The following is a 12,948-nucleotide window of genomic DNA, read 5'->3' on the forward strand; positions in this document are numbered from 1 at the left end:
GGGGGGTGGGGGGGGGGGGGGGTGGGGGGGGGGGGGGGTGGGGGGGGGGGGGGGTGGGGGGGGGGGGGGGTGGGGGGGGGGGGGGGTGGGGGGGGGGGGGGGTGGGGGGGGGGGGGGGTGGGGGGGGGGGGGGGTGGGGGGGGGGGGGGGTGGGGGGGGGGGGGGGTGGGGGGGGGGGGGGGTGGGGGGGGGGGGGGGTGGGGGGGGGGGGGGGTGGGGGGGGGGGGGGGTGGGGGGGGGGGGGGGTGGGGGGGGGGGGGGGTGGGGGGGGGGGGGGGTGGGGGGGGGGGGGGGTGGGGGGGGGGGGGGGTGGGGGGGGGGGGGGGTGGGGGGGGGGGGGGGTGGGGGGGGGGGGGGGTGGGGGGGGGGGGGGGTGGGGGGGGGGGGGGGTGGGGGGGGGGGGGGGTGGGGGGGGGGGGGGGTGGGGGGGGGGGGGGGTGGGGGGGGGGGGGGGTGGGGGGGGGGGGGGGTGGGGGGGGGGGGGGGTGGGGGGGGGGGGGGGTGGGGGGGGGGGGGGGTGGGGGGGGGGGGGGGTGGGGGGGGGGGGGGGTGGGGGGGGGGGGGGGTGGGGGGGGGGGGGGGTGGGGGGGGGGGGGGGTGGGGGGGGGGGGGGGTGGGGGGGGGGGGGGGTGGGGGGGGGGGGGGGTGGGGGGGGGGGGGGGTGGGGGGGGGGGGGGGTGGGGGGGGGGGGGGGTGGGGGGGGGGGGGGGTGGGGGGGGGGGGGGGTGGGGGGGGGGGGGGGTGGGGGGGGGGGGGGGTGGGGGGGGGGGGGGGTGGGGGGGGGGGGGGGTGGGGGGGGGGGGGGGTGGGGGGGGGGGGGGGTGGGGGGGGGGGGGGGTGGGGGGGGGGGGGGGTGGGGGGGGGGGGGGGTGGGGGGGGGGGGGGGTGGGGGGGGGGGGGGGTGGGGGGGGGGGGGGGTGGGGGGGGGGGGGGGTGGGGGGGGGGGGGGGTGGGGGGGGGGGGGGGTGGGGGGGGGGGGGGGTGGGGGGGGGGGGGGGTGGGGGGGGGGGGGGGTGGGGGGGGGGGGGGGTGGGGGGGGGGGGGGGTGGGGGGGGGGGGGGGTGGGGGGGGGGGGGGGTGGGGGGGGGGGGGGGTGGGGGGGGGGGGGGGTGGGGGGGGGGGGGGGTGGGGGGGGGGGGGGGTGGGGGGGGGGGGGGGTGGGGGGGGGGGGGGGTGGGGGGGGGGGGGGGTGGGGGGGGGGGGGGGTGGGGGGGGGGGGGGGTGGGGGGGGGGGGGGGTGGGGGGGGGGGGGGGTGGGGGGGGGGGGGGGTGGGGGGGGGGGGGGGTGGGGGGGGGGGGGGGTGGGGGGGGGGGGGGGTGGGGGGGGGGGGGGGTGGGGGGGGGGGGGGGTGGGGGGGGGGGGGGGTGGGGGGGGGGGGGGGTGGGGGGGGGGGGGGGTGGGGGGGGGGGGGGGTGGGGGGGGGGGGGGGTGGGGGGGGGGGGGGGTGGGGGGGGGGGGGGGTGGGGGGGGGGGGGGGTGGGGGGGGGGGGGGGTGGGGGGGGGGGGGGGTGGGGGGGGGGGGGGGTGGGGGGGGGGGGGGGTGGGGGGGGGGGGGGGTGGGGGGGGGGGGGGGTGGGGGGGGGGGGGGGTGGGGGGGGGGGGGGGTGGGGGGGGGGGGGGGTGGGGGGGGGGGGGGGTGGGGGGGGGGGGGGGTGGGGGGGGGGGGGGGTGGGGGGGGGGGGGGGTGGGGGGGGGGGGGGGTGGGGGGGGGGGGGGGTGGGGGGGGGGGGGGGTGGGGGGGGGGGGGGGTGGGGGGGGGGGGGGGTGGGGGGGGGGGGGGGTGGGGGGGGGGGGGGGTGGGGGGGGGGGGGGGTGGGGGGGGGGGGGGGTGGGGGGGGGGGGGGGTGGGGGGGGGGGGGGGTGGGGGGGGGGGGGGGTGGGGGGGGGGGGGGGTGGGGGGGGGGGGGGGTGGGGGGGGGGGGGGGTGGGGGGGGGGGGGGGTGGGGGGGGGGGGGGGTGGGGGGGGGGGGGGGTGGGGGGGGGGGGGGGTGGGGGGGGGGGGGGGTGGGGGGGGGGGGGGGTGGGGGGGGGGGGGGGTGGGGGGGGGGGGGGGTGGGGGGGGGGGGGGGTGGGGGGGGGGGGGGGTGGGGGGGGGGGGGGGTGGGGGGGGGGGGGGGTGGGGGGGGGGGGGGGTGGGGGGGGGGGGGGGTGGGGGGGGGGGGGGGTGGGGGGGGGGGGGGGTGGGGGGGGGGGGGGGTGGGGGGGGGGGGGGGTGGGGGGGGGGGGGGGTGGGGGGGGGGGGGGGTGGGGGGGGGGGGGGGTGGGGGGGGGGGGGGGTGGGGGGGGGGGGGGGTGGGGGGGGGGGGGGGTGGGGGGGGGGGGGGGTGGGGGGGGGGGGGGGTGGGGGGGGGGGGGGGTGGGGGGGGGGGGGGGTGGGGGGGGGGGGGGGTGGGGGGGGGGGGGGGTGGGGGGGGGGGGGGGTGGGGGGGGGGGGGGGTGGGGGGGGGGGGGGGTGGGGGGGGGGGGGGGTGGGGGGGGGGGGGGGTGGGGGGGGGGGGGGGTGGGGGGGGGGGGGGGTGGGGGGGGGGGGGGGTGGGGGGGGGGGGGGGTGGGGGGGGGGGGGGGGGGGGGGGGGGGGGGGTGGGGGGGGGGGGGGGTGGGGGGGGGGGGGGGTGGGGGGGGGGGGGGGTGGGGGGGGGGGGGGGTGGGGGATGGGAATTGTAGTCCATGAACATCTGGAGCACCATAGGTTGACCACCCCTGGACTAGGGTGTCAAGCTTCACTTATTTGAAAACTTGATCCTTATTTTATTTTGGAAGGGAGGGTTGCGTACCACAAAAGCATAAAAGGCTTGCTATATTTTTAAAATAACAACATCTGCCTCTGCCCTCTTTCTGAGCAGACAGATGGAACGGCTGTTGCATGGAATTCATCTGTAAGGAGAGGAGCCAGATGGCCAAGGTGGGGGATGGGTTTTGCTATTCACCTTCCCCTCCAAATAATTCTGGTTTCTCAACTATGGGCCATTGGAGAAGACATTTTTCCTCGGTTGTAGAGCGTCACTTACCATGTTTTGACCAAAACAACATTTCCTCTTGAGGCAGTTTGATTTTGCATCATGCTTACAGCTCTGACTGATATGGGTGTTGGAGAGTCCGATCTTTTCCAATCCTTTCTCTCTGGGTAAATGTCATATGTCAATCATATCCCTCAAAGAAACCCAGTAAGTCCCTTATTCCCATTTCTTTGCCAGGTTGTAACTGCAGTTGCTGCAACACCCTTTCCCATGGCCCCATCACAGTCCCTCCCTGATGCTTTGTGTACCCACCAGTCAGGCCTGCCCTGGAGCCCGCTATCTTCTTGTGGCAAGCAAGGAGACAGCTGCTGTTTTGCCCAGTCTGTTGTGCTGCGGGGAATTGCCAAAGAACGCCTGGTCAGGTAGGAAACTGAGACAAGCTGCTGAGTTTTGCATTTCTGAGTCTCTGTCTGGATCAGCTTCGCGGGGTCTGGAGGGTTTATTCTTGCTGCTGTGGTTCCTCTGCCTCGGTGGAACTGTGGCAGCAGAAGGAGCTGGCTTAAAGGCAAACTGATTTTAGCTGTAAGGAGAAGTTAGGACTGGTCACTACCAGTAGAACACTGGAGAAACCATCTCATAATCTGACCTAGTCTTCACTGAAATAAGTCACCCTGTATCTGGATTGTACCGCTGCAGAATGAAGGTGGAGTGGGGTGTCACATGAAGGACACTCATGATACTTCCTGATAGGGAAACCAGCATGTCAAAAAGAAAGCTAAACGAAGAGGAACAGCAGTGGCGTAGTAGTTAAGAGCAGGTGGAGTCTAATCTGGAGAACCAGGTTTAATTCCCCGCTCTGCCACTGGAGCTGTGGAGGCTTCTCTGGGGAACTAAGATTAGCTCGTGCACTCCCACACACGCCAGCTGAGTGACTTTGGGCTAGTCACCGCTTTTTGGAGCTCTCTCAGCCCCACCCACCTCACAGGGTGTTTGTTATGGGAGGGGGTTGGAAGGCAAAGTAGATTGTATTCCCCTTTGAGTCTCCTTATAGGAAAGAAGGGGTGTGTGTGTATAAATCCAAACTCTTTTTCTATTATCCCCATACACCTTTAACAGGAGACCAGTCTTTTCTGGTGACATTTACCCTCAAGCCACGCACTCCAAAAAGAGTTTGACTTGCACAACCCTTTTCAGCTCCTAGGAGAGAACAAAAGCTTGCAAAGGAGGTCACTGCTGCCAGTCACTATGATCGGTTGGGCACATAGTCTGCCTGCCATTTGAAACAGATCCAAAGCCCAGGTTGGGATGGTATTTGTTCTTCCTTGGGTCTGTTCAGAGAGACCGGGGTCACCCGAGAGACTGCAAAACCACTTGGGGAGTCGTAGCTTCAAGAGGAGCGTTTCCATGCCCTTATCAGCCAAGCCCTTCTTGTGTCTCTCAAAGCAAACCCCCTCCAGGCTGTGAGCCCAAGTCTGTCCTCCACATGTGCGAGACAGGAGAGGAGGTCCTGGCCCGCTACTTGTACACAACGTCCCCCACCACCCTCAGGTGAGTGAAACTCACCACTTGTGGGGGGGGGGGAGCAAGGGAGCAGGTTGACCCCTGCTCTTGCCGGTAACGCCAGCTGTTTTTGTGCAGCAGCACCCTGCACCTGCTACAGGAAGGTTGCCAGCTGCGGGCCCCCTATCCCCAGTTCTTCTCCCCTCTGTTGGACAAGCGAGGATTCCTCTTGGCCGCACCTACAAGGGCCTCAACAAGTAAGGAGCCAAGGGGCGGGTGTGGGTATGAGAGCCGACATTGGGACAGAATGGCCAAGCAAGGTGTCCAAGCAAGGTGTGCTGCAACTGCTGCCATTTAGAATTTGGGGTGTGAAGGGGCCCCTGAAGCATTGGGCAATGAACAAGGTCAGCTGCGATGCAGAGGACAAGCGGGGTGGGGGGCATCTGCAGCATCGGCCTTCCTGTCCATTTCATTCAGAAGGCCACCCAATTAATAGAGCAGGGGTAGTTTTCAGCCAATCAATTGATATCCTGTTTTGGAATAATAACTGGTGATATGGAAAGACCACCAATGGGGGAATTCACTTGTTATAACCAGGGGGCCACAAGTGGGATCAACTGTGTTTCACTGAGTTTGGGGTGCAAGCTCCTGCCCTGATAAATAATACTGACTTATCATCTTCCCTATCACGCCCACATGGAATTGCCGAGGGATAGCTGGGGCAAATCCCCACTTGCCACGAAGCAAAGGGCTAGCAGCTCTGCACAAGGCATAGCCCTGTTTGAGACCCAACCAGGGCAGAGAGCTTTTTCCTCTGTGGTGCTCCGCCAGGTGAAGCATCGCTCCTGCAGCCCAGGCCTCAATCCCTTTCTCTTTCCACCCTCCAGCTGTTGAAAGCATTCCCGTCATCAGTGCCCTGCAGTCTTCCGCTCTTCTGCACAGAACCCTTGGCGCTTTTTACAAAGAACTGCACCAGTTGGACGTCCGGCGCTGGGCAAGCTTCTTTTCTGTGGGAGTTGAGCTCGATGACTTCCAAGAGGCCTTGGAGCAGCTGAGGACATTGTCCCACTGTTACAGAGAGAGTGGAGTGGAAGAAGAATCGGGGGACGAAGAGGACTGACTGTCCCTTGTGCGAGGAGGCCTCTGGGAAGACTGTAAATAAATCGAGCTGGTGTGCCTCTTAACTGCCCTTCTGTTTCATGCTGCGATACGGGTGGTTCACAAGGACACTCCACACCCACATGCCTTCCACTCCGGAACCTTGCTGATTGGTGCTAGGAACAGAGGGAAGCTGATCCATCTACTCCAAACGAATGGCTTTATTCATTAATATTAAACTGCACAATAAATATTCATACAGAAGAGGCACAGGAAAGACTGTACACCATTCCTACTATTAAAATATTTACATCACGTATTGTCCAAGAACAAGTGCAGCCCTGTCTATTTCCACTGCACAGCAAACCCCCTTTTCCCGAGCAACAGTTCTTCAAAGTCAGCTCCTGCTGGATATTTGGGCGTGGGGCGGGCAGCAGCCGGTATTCTCACCAAGTTGCAGCACGGAGGGGTGGACGAACTCACTGTTGTCCCCAGAGCAGAGCACTGCAGTGAACAAGATACCTCGTCCCCTCCTCAAAGCCACAGTCAGGGGCAAGAACACAGTTTCTGTGGCCTTCATGCCTCCTGCTCTTCTTCAGACAGAGCGGGATCTTTGTCCGAGAGCTGGTCAGTGTTGCCAGTGCTGGCACCATCATCTTCATCGTCCGAGCTGACATCACAGGCCGTGTGAAACAATGCCATCAGCTCCCTGAACCGGTGGGCCACCTGAGGGAAGAAGGGCACAGGTTAAAGGTCCAGAAGAACCAGAGAGAGATTCCATCAATTCTATGGCTTTGCTGAGCTGAGTTTCCCAAAATAATTAGAATAATTGTAAATGTCCTGTGTCTTGTAAGCCTCGGAAGGAGACTGGATAAGTGCACCACCTGCCCCAAGCCACTCCTTCTCAAATTCACCACAGAAGTTGTTTGCATCCCCAAGTAACTCCCACGGATAACTTGGAAGCGATGTAAAGTAACTCTAGGAAGTACCAGAAACTTCGGTAAAGCCACAGAGTTGCCGGCAAATCCTAGGGCTCCTTTAAATCACTTCTGCTTTTTCACACAGTAGTGGCGCAACCACTGTGATGCCCCCCTCCACAATTTCCCAGCACCCAACCCTCCCACCTGTCGCCAGGTATGCAATCTTAATGGGGATACATGTTCAGTCTGCTCCTACTCAGACAGAATTAAAAGACCCAACCATCATAACATCAATAGCAAGGGGAATGGGATCTCTGGATATCTTTGACTAAAGAAGGAAGGCCATGGCAGTAAATGTGAAAATAACTATAGCTCAGCACACTTTTTTCCAAAATCTTATTACTTCTTGGCCACATCCCACCCACCTCTCACCCACCTCTCAGCGATGCTTTCTGAGAATAACCTCATCCTTGTTAAAACCTCCGCAGCCAGTCCATTCTCTCCCTTCTGGCCCTGAGAGTCCTTCAACCAGTGCTCAGTTCAAGTGGTGGGCCAAGCAACTACATGGCCCAAAGCTTGGGGGGTGGGGGTGGCACTCCACTGGAAAGCAAGAAGCACGAACCCTGAGCCCTGCTCTCCAGTTAAAGTGGGAGCCTTTCCCTTCCCAGCCGTTTTGTTTCCCCGAAAGACTCACATCCTCAGCCGTTTTGTTGCGTAGCTGCTGCGAGATGGCCCGGAACGTGTCTTCTTGAGCGCCTCGTTCTTGGCAGGTGGTCAGGATGACGCGGTCAGCTTCCCTGCAAGAGAAACCCCCCCGTTCTAGAAAAAAGCAAAGCAGATCCCTGGGCCAGCTGTCATGATGCTACTGACCAGCGATCGCAGTGAGAAGCATTCCGGCCCTTTACTCAGTGTAAGGCACATGTCAATACAGTCCCACCAGAATGGGGCCACTGACCAGCGCTATCCACTCTCATGGTCTGCATTGCAACTGACAAAGCTGCTGACCTCCTGCCCTCCTCAAAAAGCCCCTCTTCCATCACTCTTCCCCTACTCATCCCATCCACTCCTTTGGAACCTGCCATTGTAGCGTTCTCCTATCTGTGTATGTGCTCCCTAATCCTCAGTGTGGGCAAGCAGACTTGATTGAACGGATCTCAATGGGAGTGCTTTTGATTGTGTGTTCCTGCATGGCAGGGGGTTGGACTTGATGGCCTTGTGGTCTCTTCCAACTCTTCCATGATTCATTAAGGCGCTCCACAGGCTGAGGCAGTGGCTCAATGGTAAGGCATCTGCTTGGTACGCAGACGATTCCAGGTTCGATCCCCACTGTCTGCTTGGCCCGCAGAAGGCCCCAGGTTCAATCCCCTCAGGCGTGAGACCCTGAAAAGCCACTGCCAGTTGAAACAGAGAAGACTGTTTAGCCTGTGGGAAGCCTCCACGCTCCTTGGGCGTCGTGAATGGACTGATGACCTGACTCAGGGTAAGGCACATGTCAATACAGTCCCACCAGGATGGGGCCCTTACCGGCAGGCAGGTACAGCTTTTTTGTCCCATTGCAGACCTTCCTGCCTGCTGCGGTCCCTGTGAATAAGATCCCCCCCTGCCCAAAACTACACTGTTTTCTCCAGCCTTGCGGTTCACGCCTCAGCACCTACCTGGTCCACAGGACGACCTTCTCCCCCGTAGAGCTGACCTTGATGTTCTTGGCGCAGACCATGGCTTCCGTCGCTCTCTGCTGCAGCTCCTCCCCCCTCGGCCTGGGCGGACGGGGCAAAGTACGCTCGGTGCCTGCCCCCGATGGCTGTGGCTCTTGCAAACTGTCACTTGCAGCCAACGCCCCTGCGGCCTTCACCTTTTGATCGCCGGCTGGAGGTCGTGGGAGGCAAGCGCTAGAGGGTTCTGTGCGAGCCAGCAAGCTACAGTTCTTTCCCGCTCCTGCCTTCGGCCCAGGGTCTTTGGGAGGTGACCTCTCTATTTCCTGTTCTTTCATTTTTGTGTCTGCAGAAGCAGCCAATTTTGCCCCCTCCGTTTCCTTCAAGATAACAGCAGTGGGCTCCTCTGATAGGCTGGGCTGAACAGCAAGGTTCTGAGGCAAACCCTTTGCCGAAAGAGGACAGGGGCCCTTACCGGCTGTCCCTGCAGAAGCCTCAGGCCCTGAGGTATCTTTGCCAAGCCCACGGGAAGCCTCCACGCTCCTCAGGCCTCGTCCGGCCTCGCTCTCCCCACCCGTGGGGCAAGAGCCACCTTTGGCTCGCTGTTTCGGAGCGACAGTCTTTTGCGCCTGTGTCGAATAGAATGAGGGAGTTGCCGACGCTGCGGCATCAGCTGAGGGTGCCTTCTTGGGGCAATGGGGTCCCTGCAGAGCGCACGGTTCTCCGGCCCTGCTGGCCAGGAGCCCGCCCCCCTCTAATGAGACCTCTCTGCAGGACGGGAGCTTCCCATCCACACGGGAACCTGTAGAAGGAAGATCGTTTCAGAGGATAGCTGTTGCTCTGCAGTAGAACTGTTAGAATCAAGTCCAGTTTGAGACCAACAAGATTTCCAGCTTTCAGAAGTCAAAACTTCCTTTGTCAGATACTAGTGAGAATGGAGATCAGAGAGCCGGTGTGGTATAGTGATTAACAGCAGGTGCACTCTAATCTGGAGAACCGGGTTTGATTCCCCGCTCTGCCACTTAAGCTGTGGAGGCTTATCTGGGGAACCAGATTAGCTTGTGCACTCCAACACATGCCAGCTGGGTGAACTTGGGCTACTCACAGTCCTTCGCAGCTCAGCCCCACCCACCTGACAGGGTGTTTGTGGGGGGGGGGGGGAGGAGATTGTAAGCCCCTTTGAGTCTCCTTACAGGAGAGAAAGGGGGGCTATAAATCCAAATTTTTCATCATCTTCTGTATCTCCCCCTACCCCATGGGGTAGAAGGGCTTGGGCATCTCCATGACAGCTTATATCCAACAAAGGGAGCTTTAACACTAGAAAGCTGGACTCAAATGGAGAGGTCAGGAAAAGGGAGGAACGTGATTCACATGAATCTTTTCAACACAGGAATGCAAGTTGGGGACATGATGTGGTGATGAAGAGGCAGTGTGGTGTAATGGTTAAGAGAAGTGGACTCTAATCTGATGAACCGAATTTGATTTCCCACTCCTCCACATGAAGTCTACTGGGTGACCTTGGGCCAGTCCCAGTTCTCGTCGAACTCTCTCAGTCCCACCTACCTCACAAGGTGCCTGTTATAAGGAGAGGAAAGGAAGGGAAAAGGAGTTTGTAAGCCACCTTGAGTCTCTTTACAGGAGAGAAAGGTGTGGTATAAGTTCAAATTTTGCAGGTGAAGGAAATCTAAAAATTATTCCTTGCCAAGGGATTTTAACCCTTGATGTCCTCAGGCAGATGGAGCTACTATGATGGATCTAAGATCACCTGGGCGTTCAAGCAGGACGACCTTAGCCCTTGAGAACACCACATGGGCAGACTACTCAGCATCTTACACTAGATACCAAAGCTCCACCAATCTCTCCCAGCAATTAACTTACAAACTGGATTCTGAAAATACAGCAGACACCAAATCAAAACACACTCCTGGGATTCATGGGTGTTGACAATCACATATTGACATTTCTTTTCCTTCAAGGGGCAAAAGATGGCCTACAGAGTTCTCCCTTCTTCCCTTTTATTCTGAAAACAACCCTGTGAGGTAGGTCAGGTTTTCAGGAGTGACTGGCTTACTGAATCTCACTTTCCCCAGTCCTAAAACCAACACATCTACCACTAATCTCAGTAGATTGAATACCGAGAGATAATGAGATTAAAGAGTTTTGTGCTCAGATAAAATTAAGTATATTTTGGGGAGGTTTTCTACACTGCATGCTGTAGAGATCCAGCCCACATTGGAACTTTGCTGTGTGCTTTTCCCTCAGATTTAGACTGCACCTCTTTCCTCCACTTAAATGCAAGGCTGTTTGCCCCTAGAATTTTGTAAGGATCCCCCTAAACCAGGGGTCTGCAACCCATTAGCCCCTGCCAGCATGGCCAATTGGCCACGTGACCCAGCTCGCTTCCCACCATGCACAAGCATGCCACGTGCAATCGCCTCCCCAGCCCTTCGCCCCAACACACCCATTGCAATGGCAGAGTCCATCTTCCTGGCAGTTGTCTTCATCCTGCTCTGGGGAGCCTCCCCGTCATCTCTATGATCCAGGTTTTCCTCTGCAAGTTCCTTCCCTTCAGGGCGGGGGCTCAGTTCTCGCGGGGCAAGGCTGTCCGTAGGCTCCTGGGCATCCTTCTGCTTGCAAGATTTGCTGTCTCCAGCCTGTAGACCGAGAGGGGCTCTTTAGAAGCAGTTCAGCTCGCTTCCCACCACTCCAAGCCTCTTCCAAAATTATTCCAACATTTGCAAGTTTTTCATCCAAAATTCTATCAAAGGTCTATCAAAACATGACCCCAGACACAAATAGCCTACACTGTCGCTAGCAGTATTAATTTTTTTAATACTGTTTATTTGTGAAGGAAAACAGCATTGATTACCTGAACCTTGTCAGATCTTGGAAGCTAAGCAGGGTTGTTATGTGGATGGAAGACCACCAAGAAGGCTCTGCAAAGGGAGGCAATGACAAACTACCTCTGCTTCTCACTTATGTCGGAAGCTGAGAAAGCTTTGCAGAGTCATAAAATTCTCATAGTAGGGGGTGTACAATGAAGGAGACAGGTGTATTAATTTACCTGGCAGGTGCAGATTGCAGAATCCATTCAGCCTCGTTGCCGAATTTAGATTAGTTTTGTGCAGAGTTCTAAAGGCTTGAGTAATGGGTTCAAGGGGAAGGAAAAGAAATTCCACCTAAACATCAGGAAAAACTTCCTGATTGTCAGGGCTGTTCGACAGTGGAATACGCTGCCTCAGAGTGTGGTGGAGTCTCCTTCTTCGGAGGTTTTTAAAGAAAGACTGCATGGCCATCTGTCAGCAGTGATATGATTGTGTGTTCCTGCATCACAGGGGTTGGACTTCAGCCCTTGGGGTCTCTTCCATCTCTATGATTCTATCATTCTGTGACTTATCTGCTGCAGAGTCCCAGCATGATGCAAAATATTCTGGAACACGTTCTTGACTCCATTTGTGGCGCCCCTACCTAACAGCAGCCAGATCTGCTTGGACTGAGCGTGGGCCCTAAAAAACATAACTCTGTTTCTGCAGCTGCAGTTCCAGAGGAAGCTGGAGTCCACTTCTGCAGGCAGCTTGCACACAAAAGTTCCAACCTGCTCCTCGGAAAGCTCCAGCAACCGCCTCCCCCACAATCTCCAGAAACAGCCAGGTGCCTCAAGCCACGCGGGCTGAAAGCCGCTGCTTAAAGTATTTCAGCTCTAGCTCACTTACTCATCATGGAAGGATAAATCGGAAACCAAGAACAGAGAAAACCGATCCCTACAGAGTTCCATGCTTAGCCCTGGGCCTGGCACACAACAGCCGTTGCTTCTTCAGGTATGCAAAACTGAGCTCAGAGGGACCTACCATTTTAAGTAGAACCCCCAGAATCCTCTGCAAATCTTCACAGTATCCACTCCCTTGCCCTGCAAGGAAGACATTTGCCCACGGAGGGCCCTCTGAGGGTGGCCCATTCACTGACCTTGCTGCTGCAGTGGCTACAGCTCTTCCGCTTGCTCCTCTTCAGCCTCGTGTCGCTGTTCCCCTCGTGGCAGGCGCAGGAGCATTCCTTCGCCCCCTCTGCCCACTCCGCCTCCTGAAACAGCATGGCAAAGCAGAGATGAGCGGACCTGCTGGGGGGGGGCGGGATCTTTGAAGGGGATGCCACCCCCTAGTGGAAAGTCTGACTTCTGCACCTTTAAAGCCTGCAAAACTAGGCACCTTGAAGAGGGGCGGGACAGCCATTGAGGGACAGCTCTGCAGAAAAAGATGCCTTGGCCAAACCCAGCACCAAGGAGAATATCGCTTAATACATAATACATAGACCTGTGGCCCATTTAGTTCAATACTGCTGCCTCTGATCCAGAGCTGTTCTCTGGGATCTCAGGCAGAAAATCTATTTCCTACTGCCAGCGATGGTCCCTAGGTGTTGACACTGAAACTCAGGGCCTTCTACAAGCCTGGAGACCAAGCTCTGTGAGGAAAAGCCGAGGGACTCGGGAACGTTCAGTCGGGAGAAGAGGAAGTTGAGAGGGGACACAATTGCTCTCTTGATATATCTGAAAGGCTGTCAGAGGACGGGCAGGGAGCTGTTCCTGATGGCAGCTCCCTGCCCCTCCTCTGGGGCAGGATAAGGATAAGGATAAGACTTCCCAAAATGGGTATACATTACGGGGAGAAAGATTCCAACTGAATATTAGGAAAAAAGTTTTCACAGTGAGAGTCGTTCATCGGTGCAATCAGCTGCCAAGGGAGGGGGTGAGCTCCCCTTCACTGACTTTGCAGACGGAGTGGTGATAAAAGAAAGCAGTAGAAACCACAGTCTGGGAAAGACGACAC

The 12,948-nt window shown here is 59.8% G+C and overlaps 2 protein-coding genes across 3 annotated transcripts in view; one reads left to right on the plus strand and one right to left on the minus strand.

Annotated features, from left to right (window-relative positions):
- The first annotated feature begins 3,079 nt into the window (after nucleotides 1–3,079).
- On the plus strand, nucleotides 3,080–5,886 carry MSTO1 (misato mitochondrial distribution and morphology regulator 1). Of its 2 annotated transcripts, none has more exons than XM_048511327.1 (4): nucleotides 3,080–3,380; nucleotides 4,402–4,506; nucleotides 4,597–4,715; nucleotides 5,346–5,886. In XM_048511327.1, the coding sequence occupies exons 1-4, from the start codon at nucleotides 3,130–3,132 to the stop codon at nucleotides 5,576–5,578; spliced, it is 708 nt and encodes a 235-aa protein (XP_048367284.1). In that variant the 5' UTR covers nucleotides 3,080–3,129; the 3' UTR covers nucleotides 5,579–5,886. The 2 variants fall into 2 exon arrangements, with proteins under 2 accessions (XP_048367284.1, XP_048367294.1); XM_048511337.1 differs by having other exon boundaries at nucleotides 3,084–3,380; nucleotides 4,600–4,715.
- GON4L (gon-4 like) overlaps nucleotides 5,763–12,948 on the minus strand; it is a 51,759-nt gene continuing 44,573 nt past the window's right edge. Inside the window, 5 exon segments of the mRNA XM_048511267.1 lie at nucleotides 5,763–6,282; nucleotides 7,171–7,273; nucleotides 8,132–8,930; nucleotides 10,590–10,782; nucleotides 12,092–12,205. Coding sequence (XP_048367224.1) covers nucleotides 6,133–6,282; nucleotides 7,171–7,273; nucleotides 8,132–8,930; nucleotides 10,590–10,782; nucleotides 12,092–12,205 — 1,359 coding nt within the window. The 3' untranslated portion in view covers nucleotides 5,763–6,132.

The sequence above is a fragment of the Sphaerodactylus townsendi genome, linkage group LG01, assembly GCF_021028975.2.
Source record: "Sphaerodactylus townsendi isolate TG3544 linkage group LG01, MPM_Stown_v2.3, whole genome shotgun sequence".
NCBI lineage: Eukaryota > Metazoa > Chordata > Lepidosauria > Squamata > Sphaerodactylidae > Sphaerodactylus > Sphaerodactylus townsendi.